The following is a 23,183-nucleotide window of genomic DNA, read 5'->3' on the forward strand; positions in this document are numbered from 1 at the left end:
TCTTACAATAGGTCATTTCTGAGATTCAGTGGACCACTGCCCAAGTTACCAAACATGAAGTAAGTAACTAACTTCATGATTTCAGACATGTTTTCAACATTCGGCATTTCTAGGTATAATGTGGAAGAACTATTAGTAACTAGCCTATAAATACCACAAAAATGTCACAATTTCAGAACAAGTTTTTAAGTTTCTGCAGAAAATTAAAAGAAAAATAATTTTAGCAAATAAGCCTACATACCAAAGCAAATTCATCCACATGGAGTCTTGTTTTTTCTATTTCACCACTTCTGGTATTAGGAAGAATTGAAGATTCTGCTCCTTTTGTGAACAATAGCTTATCTCCTGTTAAGCCAAACAGATTTAAATTTCAATCTCATAATGAAAGATCTTTTAGGCATTTACTAAAAATTCCTGGAAAATTATTTGCAATATTTACCTGACTGACTTTCTACAATAACACTCATTCTTCTACGACAGGCATCAAATTCTAGAACATGAAGAAGTTTGTATCTAAAGAAAAACAAGCTTGTATTACTTTTCTGCAGGAGATTTTTTGCTATTTACTAAAAAAAGTCAAAATGCATCCTACCAAGCAAAATATTCTAATGCTTTAACAGACACGTACACAATGTAAACAAGTCTAAGCTGGTATGAAGCCCTTCCAAAGGTTAAAAAAGATATATGGCAATAAAAACAGAATGAAAAGTGTCTGGTGTCGTGGTGTACAGTGAAAAAACACTAACAGCACCAGACAATGCCAGTTTGATTTATAGCCTTGTTACTGGAAGAGCTGTCCAAAAACGGCTGAGTATGACCATCCAATACAAACTCACTCCACATGCAGGGGGAGGATACTCACTGACTACTAACCTGGGAGGAAGGCTAGGTATTGGACATCTCTTTTAACTTGAGACTAAAGACAGTATGTGTACTCTAGCTAGAAACTGCAGACATGTGAAAAAGCACAACCACAAGGAGTTCATCACAGCAGGCACCATATTCCACTTTTGGACCAATAATGGAAGATGGCTAGAAGCATAGAAATTCCACTTCTATCTCCTAACCTCCCCTAGAGGGCTTGAATCTCTCAACCGGTGTCTTGTGATAACACAATAAGGGCTTTATTGTTGGGGGGAGCAGGTGGGGCCAAAACGAATGACAAAAAAAGGGAAAACATTACCTCTCAGGTTTGCCAAAGACCTTAACTTCTAAAATTTCGCCATTAATCCCAGAAAAAGAAACGCCAATCCTGTAAGAAAAAAATAAAAAAAAAAATTAAAAAAAAACATAAGTTGAGTACATCTTAAATGAGATGACATGATAAAAAGCAATTCTGCAGTCTGCTTAACATCAAAACATGCTACAAAAAATTCTGACACCATCTAAAAGTGCCAAAAAGACTCGCCACAAACTCTAAATGTTATAACAACATTCTACTTTATACAGTAGGTCAAAAGTGCAGTATATGAGATACACAACTGAACAAAACCATACAACATTAAATATTTGAAAAATATTAATCATCCTTCTAGATACCTTTATTTGATTCAGTGTTTGATTGTCAGGCTTGTTTCAAATGCTTAAAGTGCAACCTATGTTTTATAAACACTTTTTAGTGTTTTCATCTTTCATTTTCCCTTGTCTTTTAATTTTTTTATCCTGCCAGTGTTTTGAACACAGCCTAAGTATATTCTGAACGATTTACTATTAAAATTTTGTAAAGAAAAAAATTGTAACTAAATATCGAAACAACCAACCGAAAATTCGTATTTTTGGATGTCCAGAATGACAAACTGTCAGTAATTACAGAAAATGTTGAATTTGACGTTTTATGGCAATTACCAAACATGACATCCTTGCTGTGAAATCCCATACGCTTGTAAGGAACATCCCGTTTCTGCAGGGGGGCAAGCCCCCCCCTCCCCGCTAACTATATATTCCAACTCCAAGATCGCACTACAGTGCAGAAAGGGATACATTTCCCTAACCGCACTATACCGCGATCGCTGTACAGCTCTTTGAATTTATATTCGCGAATGCACAGGACATTCGCTAATATAAACATTCGAACAGTGAGAATGTATGCATATCACACATTCAAACATGTATACTTTGAACTGTTCATATGCGTACATTCTCACCTCGAAATTTTAATAGTAAACCATTCTGAACAAACAGGCAAATTCTTCAGAATGTGTTAATATATATTGTGGTTTCATTATTATCACATTTTGATATACTTTGATTCAAAGTAAGGCATTCTGTCAACACAATTTAATTGATAGTGTCTTTACAGGGAGTACTGGTCTTCCAAGCCCACTTTCAGTACAGATACAGAATCCTCTGTACTACTGAAGATTATGCAGCTGGGTATGGAAGATATAGAGGATGAAAGTATGGCAGTAGAGTGCATCACAAAAGGGAAGATGCAACTCCAAGAAAAACATAGGCCTCACTCTTAATATAAAACATGAAATATCAGCTCTCAGCAGCAGAAATAGTATAATGTGAACTACAAGGTAAATGGGTAATTCTCAACTCCCTAAAGCTCTGAAAGGTACTGCAAATAGTGTAAGACTTATGTAATGGAATATAACTCAATCAGGTAATATACAAAGAGCATGCCAAAATAGTGTATGTATATGGCACTGTGTGAAGCCCTCAACAAACACCTCTACATGTACAGAATATGGACATCACTCACATCAGAAACAGCAAAACTGATTCAGTTAACATGTTAAGTTTCTACTGTTGTTTATAGCAGTCAGTACCGTCAATGGAAAGCATTTTTGCCACCCTTCATGAGCATTTAGCTCAACAGGAAGCTTGGGAGGAGGAAAGCACAGAGGAACCATTCACAGACCCATGCAGAATAGCTCTGGTAAAACCTGCTCTGTCCCTGGAAATATCACAAATTAAACAAGTTTGGTATCAAATCTGGTTTCTCCAAGTAGTAATAAGCAAAAAACTATCAGAGAACCATGAGTCTAAAATATAATGAACTCAAATAAAAAGAGTGCTCGCAACCGCCATGTTGTTGTTGTGTCTTTCGTTTTTTCCCGGTTAGGGGTCGCCACAGTGGAACTCCGGTCCGCTAATGATTGGTAGTTGATTTTTACGTGCTGAGTTACCAGCCCTGATGCACAACCTTCAACGAAGGTATGCCCATTCACGCATGTCTCCACGCAGAAGACGTTCTAGCTGAGAATCGAACCAGACAGCATCTTACTGTGAGATGACCACGCCATAGCATAAAAAACCTTTAATAAAACATGGAAAACAAATAAAACGTAAGTGCTTTTGGGCGAAGCCCTTCATTGGACTGACAATGCCATTAAAATCGATCCTTATATACATATTCTTAAAAACACTGAATCAATCATTAATGATATTTAACCTGCCTCTTCTTGAGAGATGGTTTTAAAGGAATAACACCATTCAGACATGGTATATGATCAGCTGCAAACTCTATTATCCATTTCATCTCAATGAACTCTGTTATATTAACCAGGTCTCCTCATCTAGCACCCATAGCAATCTTTTGTACAACCATGAACGAAAAAAACATGGTCAGGATGATATTTCATATGTTGATATAAGGCATTATATAAATTTCCCTGACGTATAGCTGATAGATGTTTCAGATCCTCTCTTTCAACTTATAGTTTGTTTTGCCTATGTAGTAACTGGGGCATGTACTACAATATGCCAGACAGACCAGGTCTGTCGATCTGCATACAGATGGAATTCATACCTCTTTTTAGTCACTGGATGCACAAAATAATTGTACTTACTTATGTAGGGGCAAGCCTTACACCATCTGCAGGCAAACGTGCCAATTCTATTAGAAAATGGCCTACTTCTATAGCCTCTTGGGTGTCCATGACACATAAAATCCTTAAGGTTGCTATTACGTCTGAAGCCAAACTGCGGTGCCTCGCCTACAATGCCTGCAATTTTATCACCACTGAAAAGAATACCCAATTCCACTTTATTATATCACACACTCCATTGATGATATTACTATACCTAAACATGACACGAGGCTTGTCACTCTTTTTGATCACTTTGTCAACCAGCGAACCATCAACTTTGCTCCTCTCAGAGAACCATGGTTTGGCCACACCCCTTCTATTAGCCCTCGTAAGTGCTAAACCAGTGTCAATGGCTTTATCATTATAACCCCCTCTTTTGTAAATGTACTTTCAACTGATCTAGTTCCCGTTGAAATCTCTCCTCCTCTGTACATAGGCGTGAGATTCTGTAACCTTGCCCTGTGGTCATATTATCAAAAGTGCGCCTGGGATGCATACTAACATAGCTCAGTAAGCTGTTCTTCCAACAGTCCTTCCTGAAAAGCGTTGTTCGCAGCAACCCATTTTCATCCTTCGTTATCCTCACATCCAAAAAATCTACAGTAGAGCTACAACTACAAGCACTAAATCTAAGGAAGTCAGTGGTGGTTTCTAAATAATGTACAAAGGACTTCAGTTCATCCTCTGTCCCTTTCCATAACATAAACAGGTTGTCAACAAACCTTGCACAATAAGGCAAACAATCTCTCCATGGGTGGTCAGCCTCAAAAATATACCTAACCTCTCAAAACATGAGGACCAAGTTTGCATACGAATTCACACAGGGTGTGCCCATGGCAACACCCTGCACTTGCCGAAGTTACCTTGATTCATGAATACGTTGCTTTCCAAAACCATTCTCCTCAGTAGGTTTACAATTAATATGTTAGTTATCAGTGTCATATACCCTCTTCTCCACGAGCACCATCTCTATGGCTGTCAAACCATATGCATTGCTAATGACTGAACAAATTATTCACATCAAGAGTTACAAGCAAACATGCAGAGCAATCTAAACCCAAGGTAGCACTGAACAGTTTAGTAAGGAATTGTCCTGTATCCTTTAGAATGAGATAAAGATGTACAATAGCCCTAAGCTTTGTCTCAACCCAAATGGACAGGTTTTCAGTTACCCAGTCCCTCCCTGACACAACAGGTCACATTGGGGGGGACTAAACTTTTATGGACCTTGGGTAAGGCTTTGAGCATAGGTACCATAAGATGCTCTATCCAAAGAAACTTTAACGGGTCATTACAGTACCTCTAGTGTTCATGTCATGCAATCTCTGTTTGACCTTATCAACCAAAATACATACGGAGAGGGGAGACAGAGGTTGATATGTTCTCTCACCATTTAACATTTCAGTTAAACAATCAATTAAGCAAAGAGTTTCTAAAAGTGATAGGACACAAATCTTAAAAAATAGAACTCTGACAAAAGTGTTTGATTGTTTAACTGACGGGAGTTGCACACGAGTATAGAAGTGCATTTATGCCTTACTTTGTTGTTACTTGAAGCCTGAAGAAGCAGTGAGTAACTGTGAAAGTTTTTAACTAGCTAATAAAATAGACATTTGAGACTCATGGTTCTGGGATACTCATTTTTTTTTTTTTGCCTGTCCCTAGAAATAACATCCAGCTTGCAATTTGTAGTGAAAGTATAAAGACAGGACCAAGTAGCGGTCTCAAAGATAGAATTGGTATCCAGACCATTTAAAAAGGCACCAAAAGAGTCAACTGCCCTAGTAGTATGTGCTTTTAGAGATGATGAAAGACATTTGCCATGAAAAGAACAGAAGGAAATGGCCTTAGAAATCTAGGAGGAGATGGTTTGCTTAGAAACAGCCAAACCCAAAGTCCTGGGATGATAAGAAACAAAAAGCTACTCAGAGTTGTGAAAAAACTTTAGTTTTGTGTAAACAACATCTGAGTTGTATATGCAAATTCAGGGTGTGAAGAACCTTCTCAATGGCAGACTGTGGAGAAGGAAAAAAGGAAGGAAGATGAATAGACTGAGGGACAACTTACTGACCACCTTAGGCATAAAAGAAGTATTAGTACAAACAGATACCTGATCTCCATGGAAAACGAAAAAAGGATGAACAGCCATGAGACCCTGATAATCTATTAGCTTAAGTAAGATCCAAAGTAGAACAGTCTTCCAAGTACAATGCTGCTGTGAAACTGAGAAAGCGGGCTCAGAAAGGGCCTGGATCAATTTTTCAAGTACAAAACTAAGGTCTCAAGAAGGCACAACAGGCATCCTGGGAGGCCTAACATAAAGGATGACTTTAATCTAGAGGCTAGAGGAGGATTCAAGGGCAGACCAGCAGAAATTGCTGACAAGTGAGCTTTCACTGATCAGTATGACAACCCAGCAAGACACAGATCACTCAAATAAGATAAAAATAAAAGAACCACCAGTGATGGGGGATCTCTTCCATACTGACATGCATGATTTCCTGGTAGTGTTTTTCTGGCCTCCTACAGAAACCAAAGTGAATCCTCAGAAAAGAGATGCCTAAAAGAAATCAAACTTCTATCACCTACAGTGTCATTTGAAGAGTGGATAAATAAGGATGGCTAAGAGACCCTTTGTGGTGATTGCCCCTTACCATATGAGGGACCAATGCTGGGTGGGCCAAAAGGGAATCACCAGCAAGATTTTGGAAGAGTCCTGCCTGATCTTGTGCAGAACTTGTGGTAACACAAGAAGGGGGAAATAGGCATACAGAAACATAACCTTCCAAGGAAAAGACATGGTGTTCACTTTCTAAGCCAGAGGATTTGGGACTCTGGAACAGATGCCAGGAAGATGTCTGTTCAGAGGGGAGGCAAACCTGAGGAATACCCACTGATGGACAATGTCCAGGAACACATCTCTGTGATGCATCCATTCCTGAGCCTGTGTGCTGGGCTTGATCAAGGAGTCTGCCACTAGAGTATGGTCTGAAGGAATGTAAACTGCCTGAAGAGTCACTTTATACTGGACAGCTAGATCTCAGGCCTGAACAGCTAGTCTGCAATAAAGACAGGAACTATGGTATTGTCTATGAAAACTTTGAGAGGCCCAGTATGAAAAAGGAAATGAAAGGCTTGCAGAGCTAGAAGCAGAGTCCTCATCTCAATTACGTTGATGTGGTCTGACCTCTGATGAGTAGGCCAGAGACATTGATCCTTTAGGGGGTCGAAGGACACTCCCCACCCCTTGTCTGAGGCATATGTAGAGCGCTCCTGAGTGGGAATTGGAGCTTGAAAGGGAAGCCCCGGGTTGAGAGAAAGTTGATGAATCTACCACTAAAGTTCGAGCATAAGACAGGGAAGGAAAGTTACTGGGAAGTCCAGGGGTGGCAATGTTGAAGCCACACTGATTTGCGGTACCACTGAAGTTTCCTCATATGAAGCCTGGACTGAGGAAGGATGACAAATTCCCTGTCTGTGACAGAAGCCACAGGAAGAAGGGATTGGAAACAAAGTTACAGACAGAGCCTTGGGGGTAGGCAAAGATGCCAATATGGGGACTGTTTGAAGCCTGCAGTAGAGGAAAACATGATCCTGGGAAGGCATCAGACATGATGTCCAGAGATTTATGGTGACCCCAGACTAAGTAATAGGGTAGTAGTAAACTTGAGATCCTGAAGCAAACTGCTGGGGGATGGAGCATTAATAAGCAGATCATCCAAATAGGGGAAAATCTGAATACATTGAATTCTGCAAAAAAGCAATGACAGGAATGAGGTATTTGGTGAATACCCTTGGGAGAGTAGAGAGGCCAAAGGGCAAAGCAGAGAACTGAAAATGGAAGGGAGAGAAAGAGCAACAAAAAATACCTGGAGACAGGATGGATGTGGATGTGAAGATCTGCATTTTCTCTCTCTTTTTTTTTTTTAAACAAGAAACATATCTTGTAAAGTTTTTTTTTTTTTTAAACAAGAAACATATCTTGTACAGTCCTCTAAAGCCAGCAACGAAACTAAAATAGCATTGATATTTAAGGATAAATACAAGACATTCTTTAGCTACATCAAAAATCTAAAAGGGAAGGCACAGCTTTGTGTCGAATGAATAGAGGATGGTACCACTTGTACTGACCATGAGGACATCACTAACCAGCTGGCACACACATTTGGCACAAACTTCAGCCCCCTGTCTCCACCAGACATACCCGAAAGCATATCTGTCACCAGTCCTCTACCTAGTATCTCCAAAGAGCAGGTCATAACCGCACTCTCCATGGCCAAAAACACAGTCTCTATGGGACTGGATAACATCGCAGGCTGCCTACTAAACGGTCTAAAACAGGACCTAGTGGAACCACTTGTCACCCCTCTGCAACTACAGTCTAAGTACTGGTTTTGTCCCAGCAGAGTGGAAAACAGCAACAGTAATTCCCTTGCACAAAGGGGTGCCATCAACCAACACAGGGAACTATGGGCCCATAAGCATAACCAGCCTTATCTGCAAGGCCATGGAGAGAATCACCATAGACCTTATCAACAAAGACATAGGTGGTCTTTAAACTCTTGACCCAGCCCAATCTGGCTTTCTTAATGGTAGATCAAGCTTACTAAACCTGGTGGACTTCTTCAGAAATGTCACCAAAGTCCTGGATGAAGGCAAAACAGTACATACAACCCATCTTGACTTAGCCAAGGCTTTTGACACAATCTCCCATTCAGGCATCATTGAGAAACACACTCAGCTGGAAATTAACCCATATGTCACTAGATGGATAAGCCAACTGGCTCACTAAAAGAAAGCATGCAGCCAAAGTTGGGGATTCCACCTCTATCAGCAGACTAGTTATCAGAGGTGTACCACAAGGATCTGTGCTGGGCTCCCTACTGTTTGGAATCTATTTCTCAGAAGTACAGTCAAACAAAGATGGCCTGTGGCTTGTCAAGTTCGCCAATGACTCCAAACTGGGTAAAATCATCGAGTCCCCCAATAATGCTGACATACTACATAAAGGGCCTACAAAGACAAATGATTGGTGCCAAAGCCATGGACTTAAGCCAAATGAAAAAAATTCATCCCTTTTGGCAAAGTGGAAGTCCCTGCAAATTACAATATTAACAGTACCCCCCCCCCTTATCTCAAACCCTGTGGTGCCAGATTTGGAACACAGGTTGACAGCAACCTTAACTTCAATTACCATCTATCCATGGTGGTGAGGAAGGCCTTCTATGTTGAACACCTTATAGTTTAGGGTATCACATCCAGACCTAAGGATATTATTACTCCCCTGTATTCATCCCTCATCAGACAACTAAGCATACAATGCTCCCTTCTGTATGTACCTCAGCAAACACCTGCAGCTGCTGCAGAGACCTCAGCGGTTTCTCACCAAGAAAATTCAGGGCCTTCAACACATGACCTACATGGACAGACTAAAGGCCCTGTCACTGTACTCTGTATCTTATAGGCTGCTGAGAGATGACTTTTGTCTGGCCTACAGAGCAGTCTCAGACCCTGCTCTAATGGAAATGCTACACATCCGCAAGTCAAATGAGACAAAATTCACTTGCTCTAGGGATCTTAACCTAGCCTGTGACATTAACAGGACATCACGGAGAGACAGATATGTCTCCCAGAGATTGCCACTCTTCTGGAACAAACCCCCAATTCATGTAAAACAGAGCTCCTCAATGACCCCATTTAAGCGTAATTTAGACAACTGGATGGGAGACCGTAAATTTACCCTGAGGTTGTCACCTATGGCCCTCTTAGATAAGGGCAGTTAGTGCTGATCATAGACTCACCCTGCAAACATAGACCATACAACTTGGGCAATAAGGGAAAAAGTATAACATGGCTAGGCTTATAAAGGCAAAATGAATCGGAGCCAGCACAAGGTGTGGTTTAACAGTATTTAATGCACAAAAACGTATGACAGCATGGGTGAAGGAAAAGATATCCCAACCCCCAAACCAAACAGGTTTCGACCTAACAGCCCTCTTCAGTGGAAGACAAACAAAATACAAACATTACGATCAAAAAAGTCCTTCTTATGTAAATGTAAGCAAGTGTCAAGAAACTTCCTAGTGCTTTAGTTAGTTAGTGCTTCCTTATAAGAGCGGAGCAAGTGCAGGGCTTTAGAAAGAGAATAGAGTGATTACTTTGAGAGTTTGAACAGTTCTAAGGGAAAAAGTGAAGAGCAGCTAAGGCATCCACAAAACCCATGGAGGCCTGTTGTTGTACCTGTGTCCATTGTTCCGAAAGTAATTGGTCAACACTATGTACCATGGGTTGCAGCTTAACTCTTAAGTCCCCTAGTTGTAATCTGTTTACACTGATGGGCTTTAAAAAGACATAAATGCCAGACAATAGCTCTCAAATTCTCCATTTTTTTTAGTCAATTTAGAAAAGGCCACCTTGCATTGATTAGTTGGATCATTCGCTGTAAAATTCGCCCTATTGGTTAAATTGGCAGATCCTAGGCCCAATACCTCTAAATCATCCATATCGGATGACAAACCTTTGATAAGGGAGGCCAAATCCATATCAAACATATATGTTACTCAGTAGGAGTCAGAATATAAACTGGCCAGAACAGCATCCAATGGAGGGGAAAACCAAAAGTCATAAAATGTGCCCTACTACAGGGCAAAAAATAAAATATATGTAATACCAATAATGAGATGTACTATGTCCCAAGCCAAAAGGTCTACAATCGTCCCACTATTTCAGAGTATAACATAATTGACACCTATACAGGCCAACATATACAAAGGAGCAGTGAGTGGTCCCCACAATAATAGGGTGTTCACCCCCTAGAAACATATAGTATAGTGATACAATAAATAGCCCTTGTTGTGAATGACCATTCCGGTCCTTATCAACTAGTTAAGTACTCACATACAATGCTACGTAGCACTAAATATCAAAAATAAACTTCCTAATATACTGGACCCAGTCAATTAGATCCAACTGAGGTTGGCTGGAACATCTCAAAACATATTTGAAAAATTTATAAAAAAAGAAATAATTCCAACCATAATGAATCTCAAGGCTGGGACAAAAGTGTAACCAAATAAATACTAAACCAAAAGACTAATGGTAATTCGCCTCCAAGAATGAGGGTCTAGCTGTCACCCCTTATAAGAAGTATCATAAGAAATCATAGGAAATCAAGGCAGACCTTCTAAATCATCATACAAGCCTTATAATTTAGTAATCAAAGCTACAATGAAAAACATGAGGCATCAGTTGTTCTTGCAAAACATTACCAAGAACTAGCCCTATGTGTACCCATAAAAATGAATCAGAACTGATTTAAAAGTCTTACATTTATAGCCTCTCTCTGCAACCCAATATACTGATATCTGATTTGGAAAATAGAGACAAATGGCTATGATTACCTAAGCAGTGTTATATATACATGACCATACAGATTCCCATATCCAATTGTTTGAAAACAATGGCAGAAAGACATTAATTCTTCAGAAACATTCCCATACTGGCAGATAAAATCATCCGGCCCACATGAACATTGATCATAAATTTCAAATGCAAACAAAAATAAAAAGTCCAGAGAGGTACAAGGTAAACAGAACAAACAAATAGTTATAAAATCAAAGCTACATACAAAACTGGGTGGCTCTAAATTTCAATAGTTCCTCTGTTCATTCTGATGCCCGGATAGCTGTAATCCCCATTCAGTCACCATAGATGTACAAATATAGGAAACTAAATGAAAAACATGTATTATATAGCCCAGTCCTTCACAGTGTTTAGGGTAGTTGACACCACATATGTTATGACGACCACACACACCATACAATGTTGTGCTTAGGAAAAACACAAAATCACACCAATTTGTAGCAGCAGTGTAGATGTTAATGCACAATTAGTGTTCCACAAAAGTCGATGGTCCAAAAACTGAACCATGTAAATATAGTCAGAGAATGAGGCACGCACCCACTACTGTCAATAATTCCCCAGCAAGCACAAAGAAAAATACCAGAAAATGTAGACGACCGAAATAAACCCTACAATACAGTACCTCGATGTATCTAATCCTGTTCCGTTGATTTCCTAGGCTCAAATACCATTCAGTCACTGATACACATATATACAATTGCAAAAAGTAGCCTCCACCTCCACAAATTTGAGTAGGTAAATGGCTAGGACCAGTTAGCAAAGTATACTGTAGCTGCCGATCCCACATTACAGCCATTATGCCTTAGGATAAATAAATACTTAGGACCAGTTAGCAATGTGTGTTCATGGTAGCAGGTCCCTCCATGCAACTGTTATACCTGGAGAAAACTGTATATCCCCAAAGAACCAAGAAACTTGCATCCTCTGCTGACAATAGCATGCAAAACACTTACACTCGAACGGGAGAGATAAAGTAATCCAAAAATATAAATAAGAAGTTCAAATCACACAGCGTAATGTCTCAATACACCACGCCTTACACCGTTAAGGTCTTGGGCCAAATAAACCTATGTACCATCGTCCAGTTACCAGAAAAATATAAAGGGTAACCAAAGTGACCCAATCATCTGCATAATCAAATGGGTGTCAAATGAACCGTTTGTATACAAAAACAGTACCTTCATCCAGTTATAGGGCCATAAAAATGGTGTAGCCCAGCCATTGTTGTTGAGGCCCCAATAACAGCAAAAAGAAATACTCTCCATGAAATCCATGCCCTTATCCCAAAACAAATGCAAACAGGATCCAGTCAGTTGGACACAAACATGATAAGGATTCAAAAGTAAGCTCCTGCCGTTGTAGATAGTGGCCACACAGAACGCAAACAGTGGGAACCCAACAAGGCATAATCAAAGTCACTTCAACCCATATGTACGGCAAGTGCAGAGGCTCTATAGTCCAAAACGAATCAGAGCCAGCACAAAGTGTGGTTTAACAGTATTTAATGCACAAAAACGTATGACAACATGGGTGAAGGGAAAAAGCTATCCCAACCCTCAAACCAAACTGGTTTCGGCTTAATAGCCTTCTTCAGTGGAAGACTAACAAAATACAAATATTAGGATCAAAAAAGTCCTTCTTATGTAATTGTAAGCAGGTGCCAAGAAACTTCCTATTGGCCAGTTTATAGACATTCATTTAAACCAGGAGGGAAAACCCCCCTAAATTTAATTATCCATTTCTTCTCAACATTCAAAATGTTGTGCCAACCAACTTTATCCCTACAATTTCCTATAATATGGTCAATGACAGCAAATCTAAATACTGCAGTGTTATGTTTGCAAGTATGTTTGAAAGGGCACTGGATTGCTTTTTGTGCCTTATGTCACTCATGTGCTCTCCAATTTTAAATTTGAGAGGTCTGGAAGTTTGGCCAACGAAAAACGCGGAACATGTACAAGTGGCCAAATTAATTAATTACACCATCACTTACGACATAGGCAATCATACATTAATATAAAGGAAAACAAACAACACCGACACAATCCTAGTTGCAAGCACTTTAGATCACGGACCATACTGACACACTCCTAGCTGCAAACAGTACACATCAATTACAATCCACCTATCATTCTTATTGAAACATTACATATCTCACTTAAGTCCTGCCTTATTTTAAACCTCATTCCTCCCCTGTATGTACTTGTTCCCACAAATCTCATTTTTTCCTATGTAGTTTGCTCCTACCCGTTTCTAAAGACCTCAATTCCAGTTGTTTTCTCTCTATTACTATATTCACTACTTGTAGTATACTTGGTTTAGATTTTGGTTTCCATTTTTTTGCAATTGCTTTTTTGGCAGACACCATAATTAAATACAGCAAGGCCTTACCATGTCTAGAAAATTCCAATTCTGTATCATAGCTCAGAAAAATCATCTCCCTCATCACACCACTCTGCCCACCCAACATCTCCGAGTGTGCACCCCGTAAGGAATCCTTAAAGTTCACCACTTCACCACACTCTCAAAAAATACATTCCCAATTACCTCTTTTTTTCCCATTACACCTCCAACACTTGCCATCTACCTGAGGAAAAATTCTCTGGAGTCTACTTGGGGTATAAGAATATCTATGCAAACACTTCCAAGCAAAAGTTCTAAATCCTCTGGATTTTGTTGCATACTTGGGAGACATACATATAACCCCCCATTTTTTGTGAAGTTCTTATCCAATCTCTCTTCCCAATCTTTTCTAACATCCTCTCATTGATTCTTATAGTTATGCAATATTTTATATGCTGTACCAATTTTTTCCTTTTTTAATGGCAGCTTCTGTTCTAGATTCTACTTAAAACTCTACCAGTGCTGATTTTTTCTTTAGGACCCCCTTATTTGTTTCTATTTGCCTATCTTCTGATATCAACCCTTGATAAGTAAGGCAATCTCGAATCTGTAGTTCAAATAAATTCTTGACGTCTTCCCATTCTGTTGTCTTTCCCTCTCTAGTTGTTTGTCCCCAATACCTTGGTTCCTTTACCAGTTTTTTTCAATAAATTCCAGCCGCCTCTTGCCTATTGTCTATATCCCTAATTGCAGTCATCCCTATCATTAGAATCTCCTTTCTACACTACTGTGTTGGCTTAGTTCTTAGCATACGTTCTCCTACTTTATAGATATAATATTCTGTATGATTATTGTTATTTTCCTTAAAGGCCTGCATCCAAAATCCCAGTCTCTCCTTGTTTCTTGAGCTTCCCTCCTGTTTCATCATCATCGCTTTCCACTTTGAATTATAGTTTTTTACTTGTGCTATGTATAGGAGCCTTAACTGTGTAGCTATGAAATACCCCTTCAAATTGGGTGATCCCAATCTGCCCTGCTCTACTGGAAGAATCCGCTTATTCCACTTGACCCTTGCTGTCTTTCCCCTCCCAGATAAAGTCCTTCATATCTTTATTAATTGCTATCCACAACTTCCCCTCTGGATGACAAAAATATGCCCGATCTGTGTACAAGACTAATGGGACTAAAAACATTTTAACTGTTTGTATCTTGCTATCCATATCCATATAAGAAAGACTCCATTTTCTCAGTTTTTGTATTATCTTTTTAGTCTCTTCCCACATATCCTTAGCTGCCACACCAAAATAATTTTTAATCCATACTCCTAAATATTTCACCTTATCGTGTTCCCATAAATATGGATATTGCTTAAACAATTCATATGTGGGTACACAATTTACCACTATTGCCTTTGTTTTAGCTTCATTCATTTACATCCTGAAAAGTTATGAAACTGTCTCAAAATGTTCCATAACACTGTAATGTCCCTTTCTGGTTTTGTTAAGTATAAAATTATACCATCTACAAATACAGTCAACTTTTCTTGACTACAATACCATAAATATCCCTGAATTTCTGAGTCTCTTTTTTTTTGCCAATGGTTCTAGATATAAAGCAAATAAAGGGGAAAGAGGACAACCCAGCCTGGATCCTCTGCTCAAGCAGAAATTATCAGAGAGGACCTCACCAACTTTAATTTTCACCTCATATATCCTTCTAATCAGCCTTCTATTTTTTTCCTGGAAATGCAAATCCTTCCACTGCCCTACTCATAAGTTCCAGCTTACTCTGTCAAGTGCTTTCTCTGCATCAAAATCCATCAATGACAATGTATTTTCTTACATTATGCTTCCCTCTGAATCTTCTTTTAATGTTGTCAAATGTTTGCCTCCCCTCCACAAGACCACACTGATCCATATCAATTTTTGTATATTGTTTGCCATTCTTTTAGCCATTACAGACAAACACTTTATAATCATGGTTTAGTATTGAAATGGGCCTGTATAAAGCTGGAACTGATGGATCTTTACCATCTTTAGGTTTTACAGCTACCACTGCTTTCTTCCAGGATGTTGGTGGTACTTCTCTTAAAATACTGCTAAACAAAACCTTCCAGATCAACATGGGTTTTTCCCTCCTAACTTCTACAGGAATACTATCTGTTCCTGGGGACTTTCCTGTAGATTGGTTATACATCACAATTTGTATCTCATCTCCACCGATCCTGTTAGTAATTGAGACTCATGTACATCTAACCTTGGCATATTTAATTCTTATAGGTTCATAGGTTCATACTAGGCTATCTGCCCGAGGGCATTTACAAGCCTAGCCCATCGTTTTGTGGCTTACGCCACCCCTTTAGTATGGGGAACTATACCCATTATTTTGCTGTGCCTCTGTCGAGCAGTGACACTGAGGTAATCCCTGGGGTATATCTGTGATCTCCCATCCATTGGTCAAGATTTCTCTTGAACAAGGCCAGCGAGGTGCTCTGCCTCACATGTACCGGGATTTTGTTCCACAGCATAGGGAGTCTTTGGTTGATGAATCTATCCCTCCAGCACATCCTATTAATAGCCGTGTCGAGGTTTAAGTCTCCGCCCTTGTGGCTCTGATGGATCTAGATTTTTGAGGTGAAGCATATTCATCAAATCTGGGTTTGACATGGCCTTGTATGTTAGGCAAAGGTCACCTCTGAGCAAGCGGGCGACTGAATAGAGCTGGAGTTCTTTCAGTCGGGCAGCATAGGACAGATTTTGAGACCCTTTATCCTTTTGGTGAGGAACTTTTGTGGCCTCTCCAGCTGCTGCAAGTGTCGGGTCAGATACATCCCGAATGGGGCATTGTACTCAATCATTGGTCTGATGAGTGATGAGTAAAGGGAGACTATGACCTCCCTTGATCTAGATGAGAATCCCTTCATGATAAGGTGGGCAATGTAGAAGGTCTTCCTAACTACTTTAGCTACATGGGTGTCGAATGACAGACTACTATCAACCTGGGTCCCCAGGTCCCTGATAACTTCTTCTGTGCTCAGTGGATTGCCACCTATTTGGTAGCTAGGGGTAACCTTGTTTTTCCCAAAGGGTATGACTATGCATTGTTGGCTTTTTACTTTAGGCCGTCGCTCTGGCTCCAGTTTTCCGTTTCTGTGAGACCCTTCTGAAGGATATCTGTGTCAGATGTGTTTTCTACTATGGCCCAGTTTGCAGTCATCTGCAAACTTTGTCAGCCATAACCCTCCTGTGTTTGCTTGTACTTGGAAAAGTAGATGCCAAACAAGAGTGGGCCCAGGACTGAGCCCTGTGGGACACCACTTGTGACAGGCTTTGAGTCTGACATGGCGCCAGCAACTCTGACCCTGTGGGTTCTGTCACTCAGCCAGTTTGCAACCCATCTTGTGATGTATGGGTTAACATTTAAGCTGATGAGTTTTTCAATGATACCCGAGTGGGGTATTGTATCGAAGGCCTTAGCCAGATCGAGGTAGGCTGTATGGACTGCCTTTCCCTCGTCAATGGCTTTGGTGACTGTTTCCAAGAAGTCAACCAAGTTTAAAAGGCATGATCTGCCTTTGACAAAGCCAAACTGGGTTGGATCCAAAGTCTGCAAATTCCCTATGTCTTTATTTATGAGGTCCATTATGATCCTCTCCATGGCTTTGCAGATAAGGCTTGTCAAGCTAATGGGCGGTAATTTCCAGGGTCGGTGGAGGCACCGCCTTTGTGAAGTGGGACCACAGTTGCAGTCGCCACTCCTGGGTGCGTATCCAGAGGTAAGACTTTGATTAAACAGCTGTCCTAGCTGTGGGTTTAATTCCTCATTGAGTTCGTGGAGCACACAGCCGGGGACACCATCAGGTCCCATGGATGCTGTGTTTTTGCTTTGGAGAGAGCAGTTCTCACTTGGGCTGGAGATGTTTGGGGGCTGCAATCATTTGGTATAGATATCTCTCCTTTTGGGGGGGGGAGAAGTTTGCACTGAACCTGTCAGCCAGTATGTTGGCAATGTCTGTAGGATCAGTAATCTTCACATCATTTTGAACTAGTTCTGAGCAAATCTGGGAGTTTCCTCCTAGGTTTCTAACATAGCTAAAGAAGGCCTTGTGATTGTCTTTTGAGTCTTTAGCTATTTTTCTCTCGAAATTTGCTTTGGATGATTTTATGAGAGCTCTTAGTTTTTTACTTATAGTGATCAAGGGTGTCTTACCTTTTAAGGATTTTGCTCTATCTTGTAGTAGCTTCCTCCTTTTATTGTAGAGTTTGTTTATGGCTGGGGTCCACCAGACTGGACGCTTGCCTTTGGTACTAAGAGTCTTTGTTTTGTTTGGGATTGCCTTATCCATGCAGTCCTGCAGGTGCTGGTAGAAGGTGTTTGTAAGTGATTCAGCGGCTTGAGTACTGTTTTCCGCCGGCTTGGGGGCCTTAAAGGAGACCACACTAGTCTTTAGAAGTGTGAAGTCGGCTTTTGAGAAGTTCTTTACTGTGGTCTTTTTTATTTCAGGTGGGGGTGGGATGAGGACCTCCAGCGAGATTAGTTTGTGATCTGATCTCACCAGTGAGGGTATACTTCGGTGTTGAACATTGTGCTCTCATGTTCGTGATGATGAGATCAAGTATGTTATCTCCTCTTGTGGGGATGGTGACTAGTTGTTCCATGGCATTTGAGTTTATGAATTCCAGGAACTTTTGGGCTAGGGTGTTTGGGCTTGAGTAGTGTTCCCAGTCTATATTAGGGTAATTGAAGTCACCTAGTATGATGGTGTTTGGAGATACATTTATCCCTCCAGTGTTTTCAGGAAGGCCATGTGAGGTTCCTGAGTTTGTGAGGGTGGCCTGTAACATGCTACAATTTGCAGAGCAGTCTTGCCTATGGTTAATTGCACCTGGATGGTCTCCGATGCATCGTGCGTTGCCACCAGTCTTGAGGTGTGGGTGTCCTTGATGAATATGGATACCCCCCCCTCCTTTCTTGGTATTGTCCGGATTTTGGGGCGGAATGCATGATATGAGGTAAAACCTGATAGCTGGGGTGCTCTAAGGAGCCTTGAACCAGGTTTCTGTCACAGCACAGACATCGATGTTCTCCATACTGAGAAGGGCCTCGAGTGCGTGCATTTTGAGATTTAGACTTCTGGCATTGAGCAGCATTACCCTTAGTTTTTTCCTTTTTGTGTTCTAGGGTGGTAGGTTTAGAATTTGAGCCTTGCCTAAAAAGGCACTATGGGCGTGACAACTGCCTTTGCCTATATCCGGAATCCCAGGGTGACAGGTGCAAGCCGTCCCTTGAAGCAGCGTGGCTTGTCCAGCATGTCATCCCAGGCAGACAGATACTGGATCCCCTTTGAATGACACCAGTGTTTAAGCCAATTGTTAAAGCTGATCATCTTATCTCTGTATTGTGGCATCACTCTTGGTGAAGGTAGGATACTGCTCAAGGTCAGGGTCATACCTGCCTGGGCTACATAATCAGAGAGCTCCACAATGTCTCTTTTCATGTAGTCCAAGGAGGTGCGTCTCAGGTCGTTTACACCAGCGTGGACAATGACTGAGTCATATTTGTACTTGCTGTTGAGAGACCTGAGTGCTTGCGTTATGTGGCGGATTCTAGCGCCCGACAGGCAGCTTACTGTGACCTTCTCCTTACTCAGTCTGGTGGCGGGGCGTCAGTGTGTCTGACTATGGAGTCACCAATGACTAGTGTGTCTGGCATTGTGTTTGGCCTTAAGGGCTGTGACTGTTTGACACTCTGACTGTGAGGTCTATGTGTTGCAGGTGTTGTGTTCTGAGGTGGTGGTTGTTTGGGTGTCTGCTTTGGTGGCCTCTGCTGTTTTGGTAGATTTTTGATCAGAGCCTCCGAGTATGTCTTTGTGTGTTTATGTGTATGATTTGAGGTTGTAATGGTGCTATGTGAGACTGGGTCTATAGTGTGTGTGGTAACCTTCTCCTCCTGACTGGTCTTGCCAGTCCTGTGTTGAAGAGCTCAGCCTCCAGTTTGGCCGTATAGTTGCATCTCTCGCATGTATTTGTGTTTTGTGGGAGGAGGAGAGGGTTGTCTGTGTACATGAGGCAATTGTAACATTGCCTCAGTATTCCCAGGTTCACCAGCTGAGCAGGAGAGGACACTAGCAACTGATCCCTCGACATGCTAGAAGGATAGACAAAAACTTTAAAAAGATTCAGGGCGTGGGTGACCGAGAAATGGGGGTTACCTTTTGGGGTACTATCTATGACAAGAGTGCCGTATCAAGGTAATAAGTACTGTAGGAGCAAGTGCTAGGTTTAACAGATAGAGAATAGTCTACTTGGAGTCAAGTGGAGATGATCTTTTTAGTTATAGGATACGCTGATTAGATCAGTAGTATAGTTCGAGGAAGGTAGTTTTAAGGGAAAATTTGAAGAGTGGACTTTAGGTAGCCGAATAGTTTAAACCTGCATAACCGGCGCTGCCCTAGTGTGCAACAGTGGCAGCTCAGCTAACGCAGCGTTTACCGTTTTATACCAGGGGCAGGAAAAGCTAGAAACTGGCCCAAAACGACTAATAAACTACTAGTTACTGGCTGAAACCTCACAAAACTGGACAAAAGGCAGCTCAATGCTTCCCACTCCCACTGGTAAGCAAGGTAACTTCCTCTCCCCCAAATAAGGCAAGGAAACAGTACACAGGAACTACAACCAAAGCCCAGGAATCAGCAACTCTGAAACTGGACTAAACTAGTAAAGCAGGAAAAACAAGAGATATTTTTTTCTTTTTTTTTCTTTTTTTTTTCACAAAACAGGCAGAAACAGGTACAGCAAACACTTATAAATGCTATGAATCAGCTACTACAGCTTACACAGAAGAATTTGCTACAAATACAGTCAAATAGTAACAAACAAGGATTCCAAGTGCAATATTAAGTTAAATGCAGTAAAAACAGCTTCAATGTAACAGAAAGGCAGGCGAAATACAGTCGCTAGGTATTCAGATGTGGAAAGCAACAAAAAATATACTTAGTATCAAGAAAAGTCGCTTATTCAGCTCTCTGCAGCCTGGATTACTCTGCTGGCCCACGTGGAGTCTGTGCTGAGTAGGTACAAGCTGAAAAACACGCGATTACCGCGTTTTATACCAGGGGGCTAGAGAAAGCTAAAAACTGGCCCAAAGCCACCAATAAACTACTAGTTACTGGATGTAACCTCACAAAACTGGACATAATGCAGCTCAATGCTTCCCACTCCCACTGGTAAGCAAGGTAACTTCCTCTCCCCAAATAAGGCAAGGAAACAGTACACAGGAACTACAACCAAAGCCCAGGAATCAGCAACTCTGAAACTGGACTAAACTAGTAAAGCAGGAAAAACAAGAGATATTTTTTTTCTTTTTTCTTTTTTTTTTTCACAAAACAGGCAGAAACAGGTACAGCAAACACTTATAAATGCTATGAATCAGCTACTACAGCTTACACAGAAGAATTTGCTACAAATACAGTCAAATAGTAACAAACAAGGATTCCAAGTGCAATATTAAGTTAAATGCAGTAAAACAGCTTCAATGTAACAGAAAGGCAGGCGAAATACAGTCGCTAGGTATTCAGATGTGGAAAGCAACAAAAATATACTTAGTATCAAGAAAAGTCGCTTATTCAGCTCTCTGCAGCCTGGATTACTCTGCTGGCCCACGTGGAGTCTGTGCTGAGTAGGTACAAGCTGAAAAACGCACGTTTACAGTGTTTTATACCAGGGGGCTGGAAAAAGCTAGAAACTGGCCCCAAACGACCAATAAACTACTAGTTACTGGCTGAAACCTCACAAAACTGGATAAAAGGCAGCTCAATGCTTCCCACTCCCACTGGTAAGCAAGGTAACTTCCTCTCCCCCAAATAAGGCAAGGAAACAGTACACAGGAACTACAACCAAAGCCCAGGAATCAGCAACTCTGAAACTGGACTAAACTAGTAAAGCAGGAAAAACAAGAGATATTTTTTTTTTTTTTCTTTTTTTTTTCACAAAACAGGCAGAAACAGGTACAGCAAACACTTATAAATGCTATGAATCAGCTACTACAGCTTACACAGAAGAATTTGCTACAAATACAGTCAAATAGTAACAAACAAGGATTCCAAGTGCAATATTAAGTTAAATGCAGTAAAAACAGCTTCAATGTAACAGAAAGGCAGGCAAAATACAGTCGCTAGGTATTCAGATGTGGAAAGCAACAAAAATATACTTAGTATCAAGAAAAGTCGCTTATTCAGCTCTCTGCAGCCTGGATTACTCTGCTGGCCCACGTGGAGTCTGTGCTGAGTAGGTACAAGCTGAAAATGCGTTTACGTTTTATACCAGGGGCTGGAAAAGCTAGAAACTGGCCCAAAACGACCAATAAACTACTAGTTACTGGCTGAAACCTCACAAAAGTACAGTTTTGTACCTACCATAAATGTAGATGTTCGAGGATCCACATTGCTGCAGTCCTAACTATTGGGTAGTCCGCTGTCCAGTCGGCCCGAATACCAAAGTATATGGCTGGCGTCGGTCAGGCCTTAGACTGACGTCAAGTGCGTCAGGGTCCTAATGCGCAGGACCGGCGTCATATCCACAGTCTTTTCTTGCCCCAGATGTCAGAAGACCCTGAAAAGCTAAGGCCAAAACCAAAAATTCCAAACATACCTGCACCAAAATATGTACAATATATACAAAAAATACCAGAATATAACCTCACCTACACAACCACCCTTAAACACAGAGCGGAAGGAGGAAGGATAAATTGGGCTGCAGTAATGTGGATCCTCGAACATCTACATTTATGGTAGGTACAAAACTGTACTATGTTCTTCATTCCACATTGCTGCAGTCCTAACTATTGGGTAGAATCCCAAAGCAGAGGTAAGGGAGGCTGGCAAATCATAAGGAAGCAGGAACTGACAACATGCCTTGCAAAACAGCTGTGGCAAAACCAGCCCTAGACTTAGAGTAGAGAGGAAGGTGATAATGCTTAGAGAAAGTATGCACTGAACTCCAAGTAGCTGCCTCCAAAATATCCTTAGTGGCCACCCCTTAGAAATGCTGTAGAAGTGGCAGTAGCCCTAGTGGAATGAGGCCTAATTCCAGCTGGAATCTCCTTGCCATGATGGGAATAACAAAATGCAATGCAAAACCCAATCCACCTAGAAATAGTTTGTTTTGACACAGGCTTGCCCTGAACCCAAAGCAAAAGAAACAAACAACTGCTGAGACTGCCTAAAATCCTTAGTCCTGCTCAAATAATAACGCAATTGCCTGTGTACATCTAAAGAGTGCAAAATCTTTTCCCCTTTATTTTGGGGATCTGCATAAAAAGTAGGCAAATGAATAGTTTGGTTTAAAGCCACACTAGAAACCACCTTAGGCATAAAGGAAGGATTAGTGCGTAATGAAACCCTATCCTTATGGAAAATCAAAAAGGCTCTACCGCCATAAGGGCCTGCAACTCAGAAACCCTTCTTGCAGAAGTAATGGCCAACAAAAAGCAGTCTTCCATGACAAATATTTCAATTCAGCAGTAGCCAGGCTCAAAGGTTGTAGAGTAAGTTTCTCCAACACAAAATTGAGATCCCAAGCAGGAGTAGGAGCTCTCATGGGG

At 40.9% G+C, this 23,183-nt stretch overlaps 1 protein-coding gene across 3 annotated transcripts in view; it reads right to left on the reverse strand.

Annotated features, from left to right (window-relative positions):
- ATP11B (ATPase phospholipid transporting 11B (putative)) overlaps nt 1-23,183 on the reverse strand; it is a 2,792,721-nt gene that overhangs the window by 1,462,476 nt on the left and 1,307,062 nt on the right. For all 3 annotated transcript variants that reach the window (XM_044070307.1, XM_044070308.1, XM_044070309.1), the window contains exons 15-17: nt 1,184-1,252; nt 440-513; nt 242-345 (exon numbers count right to left, since the gene is read on the reverse strand). In XM_044070307.1, the coding sequence (XP_043926242.1) occupies nt 242-345; nt 440-513; nt 1,184-1,252 (247 nt within the window). The remainder of the gene's footprint in view (nt 1-241; nt 346-439; nt 514-1,183; nt 1,253-23,183) is intronic.

Source organism: Protopterus annectens, chromosome 4.part1 (assembly GCF_019279795.1).
Source record: "Protopterus annectens isolate FY-2018-M chromosome 4.part1, PAN1.0, whole genome shotgun sequence".
Taxonomy (NCBI): domain Eukaryota; kingdom Metazoa; phylum Chordata; order Ceratodontiformes; family Protopteridae; genus Protopterus; species Protopterus annectens.